This window comes from Sceloporus occidentalis, unplaced genomic scaffold (assembly GCF_023333645.1).
Source record: "Sceloporus occidentalis isolate IW3139 unplaced genomic scaffold, rSceOcc1.0.p SCAF_1, whole genome shotgun sequence".
Taxonomy (NCBI): domain Eukaryota; kingdom Metazoa; phylum Chordata; class Lepidosauria; order Squamata; family Phrynosomatidae; genus Sceloporus; species Sceloporus occidentalis.
The window spans coordinates 26,315,351-26,330,968 of record NW_028316981.1 but is presented as its reverse complement, the minus strand read 5'-3'; the positions used below and the strand labels follow the sequence as shown (position 1 = coordinate 26,330,968).

Here is a 15,618-nt window from a genome sequence, read left to right as displayed (position 1 = left end):
GGGTGAAAAGGATTATCTAGATCCATTTCAGGCCTAGTTATGGGATAGAGACAGCTTTGGTCTCCCTGGTGGATGACCTACATTGGGAACTGGATTATGGGAATGAGTCTTTGTTGGTTCTGCTGGACCTCTTGGTAGCTTTCAGTACCATCTACCATGATATCCTTCTGGGTTGCTCACTGCGATGGGACTTGGAGACACTGTTCCATTTTTTCTTCGAGGGGTGCTCCCAATTGATGGTTCTAGGGGTTTCCTGTTCTAATCCTTGGCCAATAGCCTCAGGATTCTATCGTTTCACCTATGCTGTTTAACATCTACATGAAACCATAGTGTGAGGGTGTCCAGAATTTGGGGGTAAGGTGTCAACAATATGCTGATGATATTCAGATCTATTACTTCTTTTCACCTAATTCTAAGAAAGCTGTTTCTGTGTTAAACCACTGCCTGGAAGCTGCGGTGAATTGTAATGGAGGATAAATAAATTGAAGCTTAATGCAGACAAGACAAGATGCAATCCTGGACAGTCAAAAGAATGATCTAAACTAATATAACATTTATCATAATTTTTCTCTAGGGCTGAATATTATTCATCAACAAAAATAAATTATGGACTCAATTTGCACACATCTGTACAGGTTTTACCCCAAATATGCCTCTCTGAAATACTCAACATGAAAGAACTTAGGAAATTTTTTAAATGATTGTAACGGTACAGACTAAGACATCTGTTGAAATGGGATACATGTGGACAGTAATTCTCAAGTCCAACAATTGAATGGGGATGCACTCAACTTAATAGAGCAGGTATATAGCATGGGAATTTAGTCGGCCCACTACATCAGCAGACTAGTGATCTGCAGATTTAACAACCTGCCAATCACCATGCCCCACATAATTTTATAATATGTATAATATAGGATGTGACTATCTGTATTTTTCCCATCTGGGGAGAAGGGTGTACCAATCCCGTGTGGATGGTCCACTGTACTCTTAGATTCATTCTTGTCATTACAAGCCAAAGTGCATTTTGTGATTGGGAGTGTTTGGAGCTACTTTTGACTAGTCCCCCAGCTATGACCGAAAGTAATGGGGCTCGTGCATGTGGCAGCGGTGCGGGCGTGCCATGGGTGCACATCCCATTAATCTAAATGGGCCACGACACCCCTTGCGCCCCGTGCGGCTTTCAGTGTATGCTGAAAGCCGCATATAATGTGTCCACGTATGATGCAGGCGCACTGTAATCCTCCTTTATAAAAATGTAACTGGCTCATTTTCCAATCTTTGGGCTATCAATAGCTGTTGAGAGGAGCTGAGGAGAGAAGAAGACTTACATCTTAAATACACACACACTTTATTCTTCTAAGTTGTCTCTTTCCTATCTCTTTTTAATTTCATAAAGCTGAAAATTTTGCACACTCATACAGATCAATATTGTTATCAGGTTTAGAAGAAACCATTAAAAATATGAAAGGAAAATCTCACAAAGAGAACTCTTGATTTTTCATAAACACATTCTACTGTACTTATTTAACCTTATGCACTAAAATTGTGCACATTCATGTGTAGTCTCATCTCATGATCATCTTAATCCCTGCAGCTAAAGAAAAAAGTCAGTTATCTGCCAATTTACAGCTGCATGAGCTCGTGGTAAAGAAGTCATAAGAATCTTGAAAATATCTGGGAAAGAAAGAAAGAAATACCGCCAAAAATCAGCCAAAATAAGAAGAGCACTAAATAAGAGGAAAACCAAGTTGATACAACAAGCCAGGTGAGATCAAAGACAATATGAACCAAGATGCCAAGCCAAAACACTGAGAAATCCAAAAACCAAGACCAAAACCAGGTCAGTCAGGAGAAATCAGTTAGAAACAGCCTAGAAGGCACCTAACTGATACTGTGACAGCAGTGGACAAAAAGGAACTGGGGAACTAGGTGGGAAGCGTGGCTGATAGGTGTACAGAGAGGGGGCAAGACTGTCAAAAGGCTTAAATAAATATTTCAGAAGGTTCCAAATGCTGCACTTCAAAGCCACAGATAACCCATTTGTGACAGTCGCAGAGACCAGGAAGAAGTATTTAAAACACAAACTATGGAATAAAACAAATTGAATATGGATCATAGTAGTGATTACAATGCAAAGAATAGAAAAATAAAACTACAAAATGTTTATTTAGCTTAATGCTTTACTTATTAAGCAAAACAAGTATAGCCACATATAGCTACTTGTTTCATTATACAGTGGACCCTTGTTATACGCTGGAGTTTGGTTCCAAGATCCCCCGTATATAACAAAATCCGTGTATGCTCAAGTCCCATTAAATATAATGACATAGCAAAATGGTGTCCCTTATAAAAATGGAAAATCAAGGTTTGATATTTGAAAATTATCCTTTTTTGGATCATTTTAAAACCGTGTATGCTTGAATCCGTGTATAAAAAATCCGTGTATAAGACGGGTCGACTATAGTTGTAACTCACTCTTCCACAGACTTGTTCATATTGGCATACAAGAGGATTATCCCATTCTGACAATATCTTAAGATCCTGCCTGACCTAAAGTCAAAGAAAAAACTAGAGTTTCAGTCAGTTCGTCAACTAGGATCTTTCTGGTCAATGACCTATTTGGCTCATACACTTCAATTCTACATTGTTCTTCTATTATCTGACTTAAGGGGAGGCATTTCCACAAACTCAGCCTGCAACTGGCAGTCCTCTGTACCATGTAGTTCCAAAAGCCCCTCAACCCAGAAGCAGACCATCAGGAAGCACAGAATACAGAGCATAAGTAGAGATAGGAAAACCCATATCTATGCATTCGATTTCCACTCACAAAAGTTAAAATCTAAGGCATCATGTCTTAAACTCAAATTGTTAATCTAACAGAGGAAAAGAAAGATTAGGCATAGCAGAGCAACTGAGTCTGACTGACTGGGTCTGACTCTATGAAAACAGCAAGATCAATTACTAGTACAGTGGTCCCTCTGGATTCATGGACTTGGCACTTGCGGTTTTGGTCATTCACGAGGTCAAAGCTGCAGCTCTCTCCCTCCCTCCCTCCCTCAACTGATGTTTTGCACACCCATTGGCTGGACTTTCTCAAGCAGCTGCCAATCCAAGACACTTGATTTAGTCTTTGCCCCATTTTGTGAGAAGGATGGTCTGCAAATAGTGAGAACAGAATATAAATTATCCTGTTTCATGATCTGACCATTTCCTAGTGAGGTCTGGACCTATGATGCTGTTTTCTCCTTGACCCTCAGAGATGGGGGTCAATTGAATTAGGTTTTTGGTAGATTTTAGTATGTCTGGGAGATTTTCTAGTGGACATTGATGGCAATTTATGGAGGGTCTAGACCAGGGGTCAGCAACCTGCGGCCCGCGGGCCGGATCCAGCCCGCCAAGGCCTTCCTGCCAGCCCCTGCGCAGTCCTGCCGCTGATTGCCGCCGATTTCCCCCGTTTTCGTGCCGCTCTGGCCGCCATTTTGTTTTTCAAAATGGCGGCCGAAGTCTCGCGCGACCTCAGGATGGCAAAGGTCATGCGAGACTTCAGCCGCCATTTTGAAAAACAAAATGGCGGCGCCCATCTAGGAGCCCCGGTGCAGCTCCTGGGCTCCAGGGGCTGCAGTGGGCCTGCAGCAGGCTCCACCTTGCCCTCTGCCCTCCTCCTCCCTAAGAGCAGGGAAAGGAGGAGAGGCAGAAGGAGTGCAGAGCCAGGGAGAAAGGGAGCCAGAGCGGCAGCTGCAGCCACAGCCACAGTGAGAGGTTGGTAAGGTTCAGTGGGGGAGGGGGTGAACTGAAGTAAAAACAGTTGAAGAAGAAAAAAGTTGAAAAAAGTTTAAAAAGTTGACACAGTGTGCATGCTTGCTGCAGTTTATTTTCATTTGCATTTTAGTAATTTCCTTGCTTGTAACTTTATTAGTATTAGTATTATTACTACTTGCCCTGGGTGTTCTTTCTGCAAAATGCCCTCTCAATGACAAAGAGGAGGAGGAGGAGGATGAGAAAGAGGGGGAGGAGGTGGAAAGGTGAGTCATTTCAGGTCTGCCTTGGGTTTTTTCCATTAATTTTTAAAAATATATAACACTTAATTTTGTTTTTTTATTTCATTATTTTTATTATTGCTTTTTATTTCATTTCATTATTTTTATTATTTATCAAGGTGAGACAGTGTGACTTTCCAAAGTGCTGTAACAAAGGTCTGCTGTAACAATGATAGTGGTGGTTGTGATGATGATGATGATGCTTCGGTGGAAGGTCCACCCCCAGTGTGTGGCTCCGCCCCTGGAGGGTGGAAGTCCACCCTGGCATGTGGCTCCGCCCCCAGAAGGTGGAAGCTCCACCCCGGCATGTGGCTCCGCCCCTGGAGGGTGGAAGCTCCACCCCCCCGGCTTTGGCCCCCCAGTTGTATGAGGGACAGCAACCTGGCCCCCCGACTCAAAAAGGTTGCCTACACCTGGTCTAGACTTACTATAAGTGATAAGATGTGAATGGTTATCAATATGATCATTCCTGAGTACTCTATCTGGTGTTGTGGTGTCTATTTAACTTCCTGGCACTTTAGGGATCTGCAACAAGAAGGGCCTAGAGACTAAAGGCACTAGATTCCATTTGATCTTGGAAGATGAGCAGAGTCAGCTGTGGTTAATACTTGGATAGGAGACCACCAACAAATACATGTGCTGTAAGATACATTTCAGAGGAAGGAACTAGCACATGTATGTACAGTTGGCTCTCCATGGATTCAGTCACCTATGGCTTGAAAATGTTAAAAAAAAGTTATATAAATTCCAAAAAGCAAACCTTGATTTTGCATTTATCTAAGGGACACTATTTTACTACACCACCATACTTAATAGGCTTGAGCATCCATAGATTTGCAGACATCAAGTATATCTGCTGCTGTTCTCATTTCATATAACTGGAATTAAATATCTGATCTACTGGACTGAAAAAATCAGAAGAAAGTATGATGCTGGCAAACTACACAGGAAGTTAGAGTCCTGGATTACCAATGCAGTTCTGAATTTCTCTACACTACACAATTCAGGACAGGAAACATTCTTTCTATGGGAGCAAAGTCTAGATAAAATACTTAATACTTAAGGCAGGTTTTTCCAAGAGAATGGACAGCTACCTCTTAAGGTCAATTATAAAATATTGAAGGCATATCTATAAAATTCCTGAGGTGGAATCACCACCAATTTATAATTAAAATTCAGGTGGGTGAGTCTGTATTTTAAATCCATGCCAGAAGAATCAGGCAACAACATTTGCACTCATTTTGTTCCAATATAGGCAATTCTCCAAAACGTCAGAGTTCTGCTCTTTATCTGAAACAAAAACTCTGACTTGCTTTCTTTTGAACTGGAATGCTCAAGAAAGCAATTCAAAGCATCTGCTAGACAGAGTTATAATTTCTAAAAAGTCAATTATCCATACACATTTGGGCTACATATTTACTGTTAGCATTAATATATATATACACAGGGGCATCACTAGGGGATGCGGGGGGGGGGGGGCCGCTGGATCACACCAGGTGACACACTAAGGAAGGGTGACACCACTGCTCTCCAAACATTTGCCTTTGGGTAGAAACAGGTTGTGGCATTCACCTGAGTCCCATTAAAATGCTGATGAAATTGTGTAAATGGGGTGAGGCTCAGTGAGAGGAGAATGAAGAGGCCCCATGTTTTTTTAAAATAAAATTTCACATTTCGCAAAATATATTTAAAAATATATTTTTTAAAAAAATATTTTAAAACATCACATTTTACTAAATTTTCACTTTAGCCACATGAACTTGAGTATAGGTAAACACATTTATTCTGTGTGTATGATATTGTAATTTAGAAATATAATTTTAATTGTGCTAGTTGTTTGTGCCACAACTATTACCATTACATTCAGTGATATATGGAAATTGCAATTTATATAACATTAGTACAAAAAACTAAGGATTCTGTATGGTTTGGTAAGGGATGAGTCGATGGGGGTGAGGGTGACACTATGAGTTACTGCACCTTGTGACACAAACCCTAGTGACACCACTTTATGTATCTGTGTGTGTGTGTATGTATATGTGTGTGTGTACACGTACACACACACACACACGTAAGTATGCGATCTCAGAGAATGTCTACATGTAAAACAGATATAAGCAGATTAAAACAAGAAAGTAAATTTAATTTCTTTTAGTCTATTTAAAGAAATTAAATAAGTAAACAAATTAAAAAACAAGGATTCAAGCCTTTAATATACTGCTGTGTTTTAGCTCACGCATTGGTACCAGCTGGTTCTCTAAGGAAAAACTATTCCACAATGGGGTGCCACAGCTGAAAAGGCCTTTTCTCACATCCTTACAGTGTACTGACTCCACTGACGTGACACATTAAGAAACCAAGGAATACTACAAAATGGAACAGTTAATACAGCCTATCATAAATGTAGCTTTAATATTTATCTGTACTAATGCTAAGGATGCAACGCAATAATTATTAATACACATACTAGGGACTAAATCCCTTTGCACTCAATGGATGAATATAAGCATATCTAAAAAAATTAATCAATGCTACAAAAATTATATATTGTACCATGCATCACTTTATAGGTCACATCCTTAAATTTCTCCTTTCATATGCCCAATAAAAACAATTCTAGTTTTAATTCACTTTTGCACTTAAAAATAAATTGCACTGCCTTTGTATTAATCTCCAATACCTTTTTACTTTATAAAGCAAACAACACATATGTTTTAAAAAGTGTTTCTTTTATCAATGTCCATTTTAGTCATTTTATACATGCCTCCCTTGCTTATACTCTGTATATAAAAAAATGTGAAATGTGGTGAACATGGCTCACTCCACTTTGAATGCTCTAATCCTATCACTACCACCACACTCCCAGGTGCTATGGCTGCCAGGCAAAGTTTCAAGTAGTAGAAGCAATGCCTATCAACACGGTTTGTTCATGTTCTGGCCTCTGGATAAACATCTCTCTACTTTGCCTATTGTCTGCCATCCATTGGAAGTACTGGCCTTCCAATCCAACGTTCATCACAAATGTTTTATTTTGCTTAATGCACTGAGCCCTGGTGGCGCAGTGGTTAAATGCCTGTACTGCAACCACTCACTCAAAACCATAAGGTTATGAGTTCAATCCCAGCTAAGGTGGCTCAAGCTTGACTCAGGCTTGCATTCTTCCAGGTCACTAAAATGAGTACCCAGCTGGTTGGGGGCAATTAGCTTATAGTTGTAAACCATTTAGACACTGTTAGTTCAGTATGAAGCAGTATATAAATGAAGCTGTTTGTTTTTATAGGGGCTCAAAATAATGCTCAGCTCTAAATCCCATCAGCCCCAGAAAACAAACAAATGATCAAGGACGGTGGGATCTAGAGACCAGCATTATATGAAGAGGGCCAGGTTTTCCACAGACACTGTTTTTATAATAATGAGGCACTGTTCAGCTTTCAAGTACTGTTCTTATCTCCCCTGATTAGCAACTTTATCTTCTAAATTTCTTTAACAATCCTGGTACATATAATAATAATTTGTTTTATTAGTGCACCTGAAAATTTCCAAGATACTATGCTTGACTCAAAATGGGTACCATTAACCTCAAGTGCTGCCTCACTAAACTTATGAAGAGTAAGTACTCCTGAAAAAAAGCAACCTGATGTTAGAAAGCAGTGCTGATTGAATTGACTTGAGTTCTCCGTGGAATTTGCCTCTGCCGGAAACAAAATGCAATAACACAAGGTCCGAAAGAGCAAATAGTTAGATTATGGATGGGAACTACCTTAGATACTCGACTATAAGTCGACCTCATGTATAAGTTGAGGGCAGGTTTTAGGGCCAAAATTATAGCTTTTGATATGACTCGTGGATAAATCGAAGGTAAAACTTGGGGATATGTAACAAAGGATGTTAAAGATGAAGCAAAAAACCATAATGGCAAACAACTTACAAAACTCCAGCATGGATCATAACTGTTTGTGTGCACTCTAAAGGCTGGATGGATGAGAGAGTAGAGGGTGGTCAGTGCTTCCAGGACAGATTGTACTCTCACTTTTCACCAGGGGATGGTTCCCAGTACCCCCCTCTCCTCCCTCTTAAAAAAATGCCTAAAAATGACAAATCATGCCCTAAAAAGCCCAAGAAATGGGTGTGAGTGGTAATTGAAATGCTGTATGGAGAACCCAATTATTCCTTTCCACCCCAAAACAGACTTTGAAAAGTGAGATAGATATGGCCCACTGAGTTTCAGTGTTGTGAAAAGGGGATGAAGGCAACAGCCCTGTTCCCTCAGCTGTTACTCATCCTAAGTTTGTTGGTCTGGCCATCTGCCATCGCTTACCCTAAGCAACCTCACAGAACTGTTGTGAGAATAAAAGTGGTGAGAGGGAAGAATCATGCACAAACTCTTGACGTTGCTGAATGAAGGACCAGATGAAAATACATTTTGAGTCTCCCTTACCCAAAATGCTTGGGATCCAAAGTGTTTTGGATTTCAGATTTTTAAATATTTGCATATACATGAGGTATCTCAGTGATGGGACCCAAGCATAAACATGAAATTCATTTATGGTTTTTACTCACATATCCTGGTGTTAATTTTATACATAATAATATTTATAATTTTGTGCATGAAAACTAAGTTTGTGCTCACTGAAAGCAAAGAAAGCAAAGGTGTCACTATCTCAGCCAGCCAGATGGACAATTTTGGAGTTTGGAGGATCTCAGCTTTCCAGATAAATTTTATTAAATGTTGAGTATCCTTTAACATTCCTTTTCATAGTTAAGTATGCATCCTGTTTGTGTTACTGTAAACTGCACTATACAGCCATTATTTAAAGAACCCTTTGTCTACTAGGTTAACCATGTTTAGGTACTGATTCTGAAAATGTTTATTTGGAAGGGAAGGTACCCCAGAATCAGTAGGTTTTGCAAATAAATATTTTGAGGGCTCACTTATTGCTGCAATAAACCTCAGTGGTGACTAATTATGAGAGCTTCATACACCTACGGAATGAATTAATCTAGTCACCTTACCAGGTCAAAAAAAAATCTTAAAGTGGTATATCAAGTTTGTGAGAATAGATAAAATTTTGTCTCTTAGTAAATATAGCCAATTACATTGAAATAGCTAGAAATATAAATTTGGGTAAATTTTTTTAGTCAGCAAACACAGAAAAACTGTGGCCTGTTACAGACAGCCAAAATAAAGCTGCTTCGAGTCACAGTGGAGGTATGGTGTTTCAATGATGCATGCGTCCTTAAGAGTCCAGAAGCCACACCAAAGCCACACTCCAGTCCTTAGGGCTGGAGCGTGGCTTTGGTGCGACTTCTGAACTCTTAGGACGCATGCATCATTGAAACACCATACCTCCACTGTGACTCGAAGCAGCTTTATTTTGGCTGTCTGTAACAGGCCTGTGTGTAACCTGAGGACAAATACTGCAACTGAATGCAATAATTCAGAATGAAAGCCATACCCTTGCAAAATTGTTTTACTGTAGCAGTAGACCGAAAACCTATTTCACACCATCTTACAAGTTTTTGTGGTAATGAAAGCAGTCAGGATTTTTTCATTATTATTTAGAAATGTGCACGGTGGTGTGAATTTGGTTTTAATTCTGCTATTACAGTGGTCTTGCATTTATGTATTAGCCTGATAGCTATAGGTGAGAAGGAATCATGTGTAGGCAAATGCATGGAATTCTATGCAGCAAACGGGCTGGTTGAGAAAAGATAATGTACTCCATTCTACATCTATTTCCAGTGTATGACATGAAGCAAATTACTGCAGAAGAGATGAAAAGCTCTTCTGCCAGTCCCCAAGTCAGTAAAATTTTGTTCATGCTGGGAAACTGTTAGGATTTTATTTATTTGTACTAAAGTAACATGGTCCTGGAAAGAACAGGAGCTTTTCCTCCAAAAGCTCAGAGCAATCTGTAACAAAGCCATGCTAACAGTTACTAAGTAACTGTGTGTTTTTCCTTTTTCTCCAAGGCATGCATTTCCGCAACAGTTAAATCTAAGCCATATTCAATAAATGCAAATGGTCCACCCCCCCATATTTAATTGTTAATGGACAGAGCTCTTCAAACAGCCATAGCAAACCTTTATTTTACTAAATAATAGACACAGAAAAGTATCCAGGAAACCATTTTGGTGTTATCACCTATCATTCATTCTTTGTGTCATTTGAAATTATTTGCCTGCTAAGGTGTCAGTGTCCAAGATTTTCTGTTAACTGTTATGATTAGAACACCTTTCTTTTCCTTATTCTAGAGCTGGGGAGTCTAAAACCCTTAGGCCTCCTTATCCAACCCAGGCAGCCTACTACAAGGACCCTCTCCTGAGGCCCCCTGCCTCCAGAGAAAAAAGAATGGAAGAGACAAGTCCTCCAGCCCCAAACTAGCTGTTTCTAGGGAAAGCAGGTGAAGCCAGCTAAGCCACAACAAGTGCTCTTCCAACTAGTATCTTAGAAAAGGCAATCAACAACATGACAAGGCACCACTCCACACTGTCATAAAGGGAAAAAAAGAGGGGGGAGAATCTAGCAGCACCATTAAGACATTTATTTTCACATGAATTTTTGTGGATTTCAGTCCACTTTTTCAAATGCATTGAAGGAAGGCAATATTCAAGCCATGGATATTTAAACACAGTTACATAGATCCCGTCTGATACTGGAAGGTAAATTGAGGTCAGCCCTGGTTAGTACTTGGATACCAAAGAATACCAGGTGCTGTGTGCTATATTTCACAGGATCACGGAGTTGGAGACGACCACCAGGACCATCTAGGTCCAAAACAAATAGCAGAAATAATGCAGTTTGACACTACTGTAACTGCACCGGCTCAGTGCTAGAGAATCCTGGGAACTGTAGTTTGTTGTGGCACCAGAGCTCTGATAGAACAGGCTAAATGTCTCACAAAACTACAGTTCCCAGACTCCCCAAGCACTGAGCCAGGGCAGTTAAAGCAGCCTCAAACTGGATTATTTCTGCAGTGTGTTTTGGCCTTAGACTTTTTGCCATGCAGGAATACACAATCAAAGCACCCTCAAGAGATGGTCATCCAGCCTCTGTTTAAAAACCTCCAAAGGAGACTCCACCACTCTCGGTTTAATTATCTTTCCTGGTATTGATGTCAGTAATTACCTGGACAGTAATTATCTGGGTCTTTTTTTTGCTTCTGCTTTGAAGATGGGGACAACGTGTGCCATCCTCCAGTCCACTGGGACCTCTCCTGTTCTCCATGAATTCTCAAAGAATAATGACAGTGGTTCTGAGATTACTTCCTTCAGAGGAAGCAACTGGCAATATCACCTCTGATTATTCTTTACCTAAGAAAGTCCTATGGAATTCATGGGGTCGCCGTCAGTCAACCAGGGTCATGTCACCTACACACACATCTGGGGAGGCAATCTGGGGCCATTCCAGTTAACAACTTCTACTTTCTATTTTGTCTATTAACACACTGATTATTATATTTCCATTAAACAGAAGTGGGGAAAACACAGTGACTGCATTTCTCAATTCTAGAGGATATTACTGCCATATTCCTCCGTCTGAGATAATTTATCGGTATCTTTTTATTAAAGGACTACATAAAACATGTGGGGTGTAAAAGCACAACCTGCGCTGCCCGAAACAAGGGAAAGACAGATCCTCTCATTTTGCACAGCTTCTACTGCATTTTTTAAAGGAAAGGGGGCCCTCAATGAAAAATGTAAAATATATTTATTTCAATATTCATTATAATTCTATTCATTATAATTCTGTAAGATCCTGATGTTTCTCCTCTGAGTTTAATTAATATGCATTTTTAAAATGCTGTACTGCACCAATCACACTAGGGAATAAAGCCTGTATTTTTCCAAGTCTCCAGCGTGAAAACTGATTACTGTATATCCTACAAAGCCTAGCTTTGTTGATAATACAAGAGAATGCAGTTTCCCCTAGACTCTTATTCTGATGGTTTCAAGTGATGTCTGCACCTTATTCTCTCTCACAGGCCACCTTGGACTCTACACAGAGATTGGTGGGATAGGAATCAAATAAATAGATTTTTCCATTCCTCCCCACTCAACAAAACCACCTTCTTCACTCATATCTCTTCCTTGCTTTTCAAGCAAGAGCCAAAGCCATATGCAGCCTCATCATATTAACTCTCACCAACCACCAGATCCCTTGAAAGTTTCCTCTGTCCTTTGTTTTATTCTGACTTGAAATAAAGAATAAATAAACTCACAGACATCCATGGTAGGTCACTATCTGACATAGAAAGAGAATAACATTCTCCAAGAGTACTCCATCCACATTATGGGCTAACAGTTCCATCCTTATCTATGGCCTGTTACAGACTGCCAAAATAAAGCTGCTTTGGGTCTCTTTGGAGGTATGCTGTTAAATGATGCATGCGTCCAAAGAATCTGGAAGCTGCACCAAAGCTGCACTCCAGTGCTTAGGAATGGAGTGTGGCTTTGGCGCGACCTCCGGACTCTTAGGACCCATGCATCATTTAAACAGCATACCTCCAAAGAGACCCGAAGCAGCTTTATTCTGGCCGTCTGTAACAGGCCTATGATATCAATGATGAAGGTAATTTCCAAAACTAAGTTCTTAATTATGACACGACTAGGCCATATCATGGCAAGCTCCTTCAGGCAATATTAAAGACGGCCCAGTCCAAATTCTCTCCTGAAACAAGCTGCTCCACCCTGAACCTCTCTTTTTTATCTCATTTCCCCCTTGTACTAGAACCTCAGTATAGAACGAGACATGGAAAATTCAGTCAATTTTGCTTTGAAAGCAAGATTTAAAAACATAAAGGACAATCCAAAATAAAGGTAACTGCTATGGTTCATACTGTCAAGAGGTTTTTTTTAAATGTTTTACATCTCTTCCTATAGAAACGAATCAAATTCCATGAAGGATTGTGCACATATGCAATGTAATCTACAGTTCCTCTTCAGAATATGCCCCACAAGAGGAAAGGAGAGATGGAAAAAACTGAACACAACTGCTTCATTTTCTGAACTACCACACGGCCAGCATGCCACAGGCTTCCCTAAATGGCAGAGAGTCGAAATTGCAAAAAGGTCCATTAATAGAAGCCAGAGCAAAAAAAGAAAGAAAGAAAGAAGCAATTAAAAGGCAAAAGGGAAGCCTATTACCGCACTCAGGATGTGAAGATCTATCGTAGATATTCCACCTTTCCACATACTAAGAAAGAAACTGCGGTCAGTCTCAAGGATTATGAGCTCCAGATATATATATGCTCTTCCCCTCTGCAAAGACCTCAGTGCAAAGACTGGGGGACTGAAGTGAAGAGTCCTATCTCCCCACCACTCACACCAGAAACAGAGGCTGCATCCACACTGGAGAAATAAACCGGTTTGGCACTCCATTAACTCTTTCTGGCTCAAGGCTCTGGAATTCTGGATGTTAGAGTATGTGCTCTGCTCTGGGCCCATAAGAAACTCCAACTCCCAGAATTCCATAGCCTTGAGCCAGAAAGAGTTAAAGGAGTGCCAAACCGGGTTATTTCTCCAGTGTGGATGCAGCAACAGTGTGAGGCTCCTTAAAGCCACTCCCACAGCCACCCACTCAGGACTCAGGGATTCCCTTGTTTGCTTCTTGCTATCTCAACTCCTCCCCTGCAAGATAAGAAAGCATTCATTCATTCATTCATGTCTCCAGGAAGCCAAAAAAAGGCTATTATGCACACCGCATGTCAATTCAGAGCACCGCACCACATGTAGGGGCTGTGCTGTTCCTCACGACTGCAGTGGGATTAAGGTCCCACACGTTACAAAAATGAGAGGCAGGCAGGGAAAGAAAGAAAGAGCAGATGGGGAGTGGAAGTAAAAGCCCCACAGGAGGACACGCAAGGAAAGAAGAAGGGATTGTTCCTCTGGACTGAATCTAGCATGTGGAGCAATAAGGGACAGAGGCGCAAAGCAGCCATCCTGACTGTGCTTTTTCTCACCCTACATACAAGGTCAGGCCTCCTGCTCCCTGCGCAAAGGAGCCCCTCACAAGCCCCTCGGCTCCTGCGGTTCTTTCTCCATATACACACATATGCACACACACCGCCTTCATTCCACCATTGAATACACAACCCCTCAAGAGGGTAAGGAGCCCAGAAACATGCATTTAAAAACAACAACCCTACAACTAGATTTATATACATATATATATATTATATACATATTCTATTGTAGAATCCACATCAAGTGCAAAAACAGCCAATTGGTTTTTTTAATGACAGCTAGAGAAGTAAACCCTCCTGTCATTGCTTTTCCTCAACCTTTCTGAATGAACTGCCATATATATATATATATATAATGAGCATTTATTTCTTAAGCCCTGTGGGCTTTGCCTGTGTGTTATATTTCCTTGTGAGAGTCAGGTGGAGCCCAAAACCAGGCAATGAAAAAAGAAGCCCTTTAGCTAGAGCCCTAGAAGACCCAGCTCTCTCTCTCTCTGCTTGCTTCCTTCTGCTCAGCCTTTGCGACTGGCTAGCCTTTCCTTCTGGGGCGCTGCTGCTTCAGGGTTAGCCAATGTGCAGAGAGCCCCATGAAGGCCAAAGCCATGCCATCTTCCGACAAGGACTAGGGCTGGAGAGAGAAGGAAGCCCTCCTTTCTTTCCTAGTCCCCTTCTCCCTCCCTGCCTGCCTGTCCTGGGCTGCCTTAAAGAAGCGCAGGAAAGGGCAAGGCTTCTTCCCCTTTTTCCCTCTAAGAAGCATGTATCTTCTCGAGTGCCTTGGGCTTTCGTTCTTCCCTCCAGGAGGGGCGCCCAAAGGTCCTCCCTTCTTCCGGACGGGGCTTAAGGGAAGCCTGAAGGGCAAGGTGGCTTCCCGCTCCCTTTCTCCGGAGGGTCCTCCATTGGGCGGGGCCCTGTCCTCCTTTATGAGGACACAGACACAGACATAGAGAGGGAGAGACTCACGCTCGAAGTCGGAGTCCTCGTCGTCGTCCTCGTCCTGCTCCCCGCCGACGACGGCGCCGGCCTCCTCCCCGTTGGACTCGGTCTGCATGGGCTCGCCATCGAAGTTGACCCCTTTGGCCCTGGAGGCCGAGGCCGCGGCGCCTTCCCTCAGCAGCTGCTGGTCGCGCCGGTCCCGGAGGCGGCAGAAGTAGTCGGCCGCGAAGCCCAGCAAATCCGGCGGCCGGTGCCTCAGCACCTCCACCGTGTAGCCCTGCAGGAGCTCCGTCAGACCGGGGGGGATCTCGATGCTCATGGCGCCCGCCTTCGGAGGCTCCTCCGCTCGCCGCCAACAGCAACGGCTCCCTCCTCAGAGCGAAGCTGCCCTTGCGCCGCCGCCGCCTTCAACGGTCCCCTGATGAAAGCCCCGCCCACTCCCCTCTGCAGCCGTTGCTCTTGCTGCTGCTGCTGCTGCTGTCGCCGTCCGGCACGCGACGGAGAGAGAAAGGGACTGGACTAAAAAGGGGAGGGGCCTGGTCTACGGAAAGCGCGCACGGCCCTTCTGCGCATGCCCAGGAGGAAGAAGCAGAAGTAGGTGTGTCTCTATGTATGTAGTGGGAGGGGCTACACAGAGAAGGAATGGGGCGGGGGCTCGTCGAGGGGGCGTGGCGAAGAGA

The 15,618-nt window shown here is 42.2% G+C and overlaps 1 protein-coding gene across 1 annotated transcript in view; it reads right to left on the bottom strand.

Moving 5' to 3' along the window:
- The window catches only part of LOC149321262 (cAMP-dependent protein kinase type II-alpha regulatory subunit-like), a 104,206-nt gene extending 88,868 nt beyond the window's left edge, over positions 1 to 15,338 (bottom strand). Inside the window, exon 1 of the mRNA XM_089518506.1 lies at positions 14,966 to 15,338. Coding sequence (XP_089374632.1) covers positions 14,966 to 15,257 — 292 coding nt within the window. The 5' untranslated portion in view covers positions 15,258 to 15,338. The remainder of the gene's footprint in view (positions 1 to 14,965) is intronic.
- Between the last annotated feature and the right edge of the window lie 280 nt (positions 15,339 to 15,618).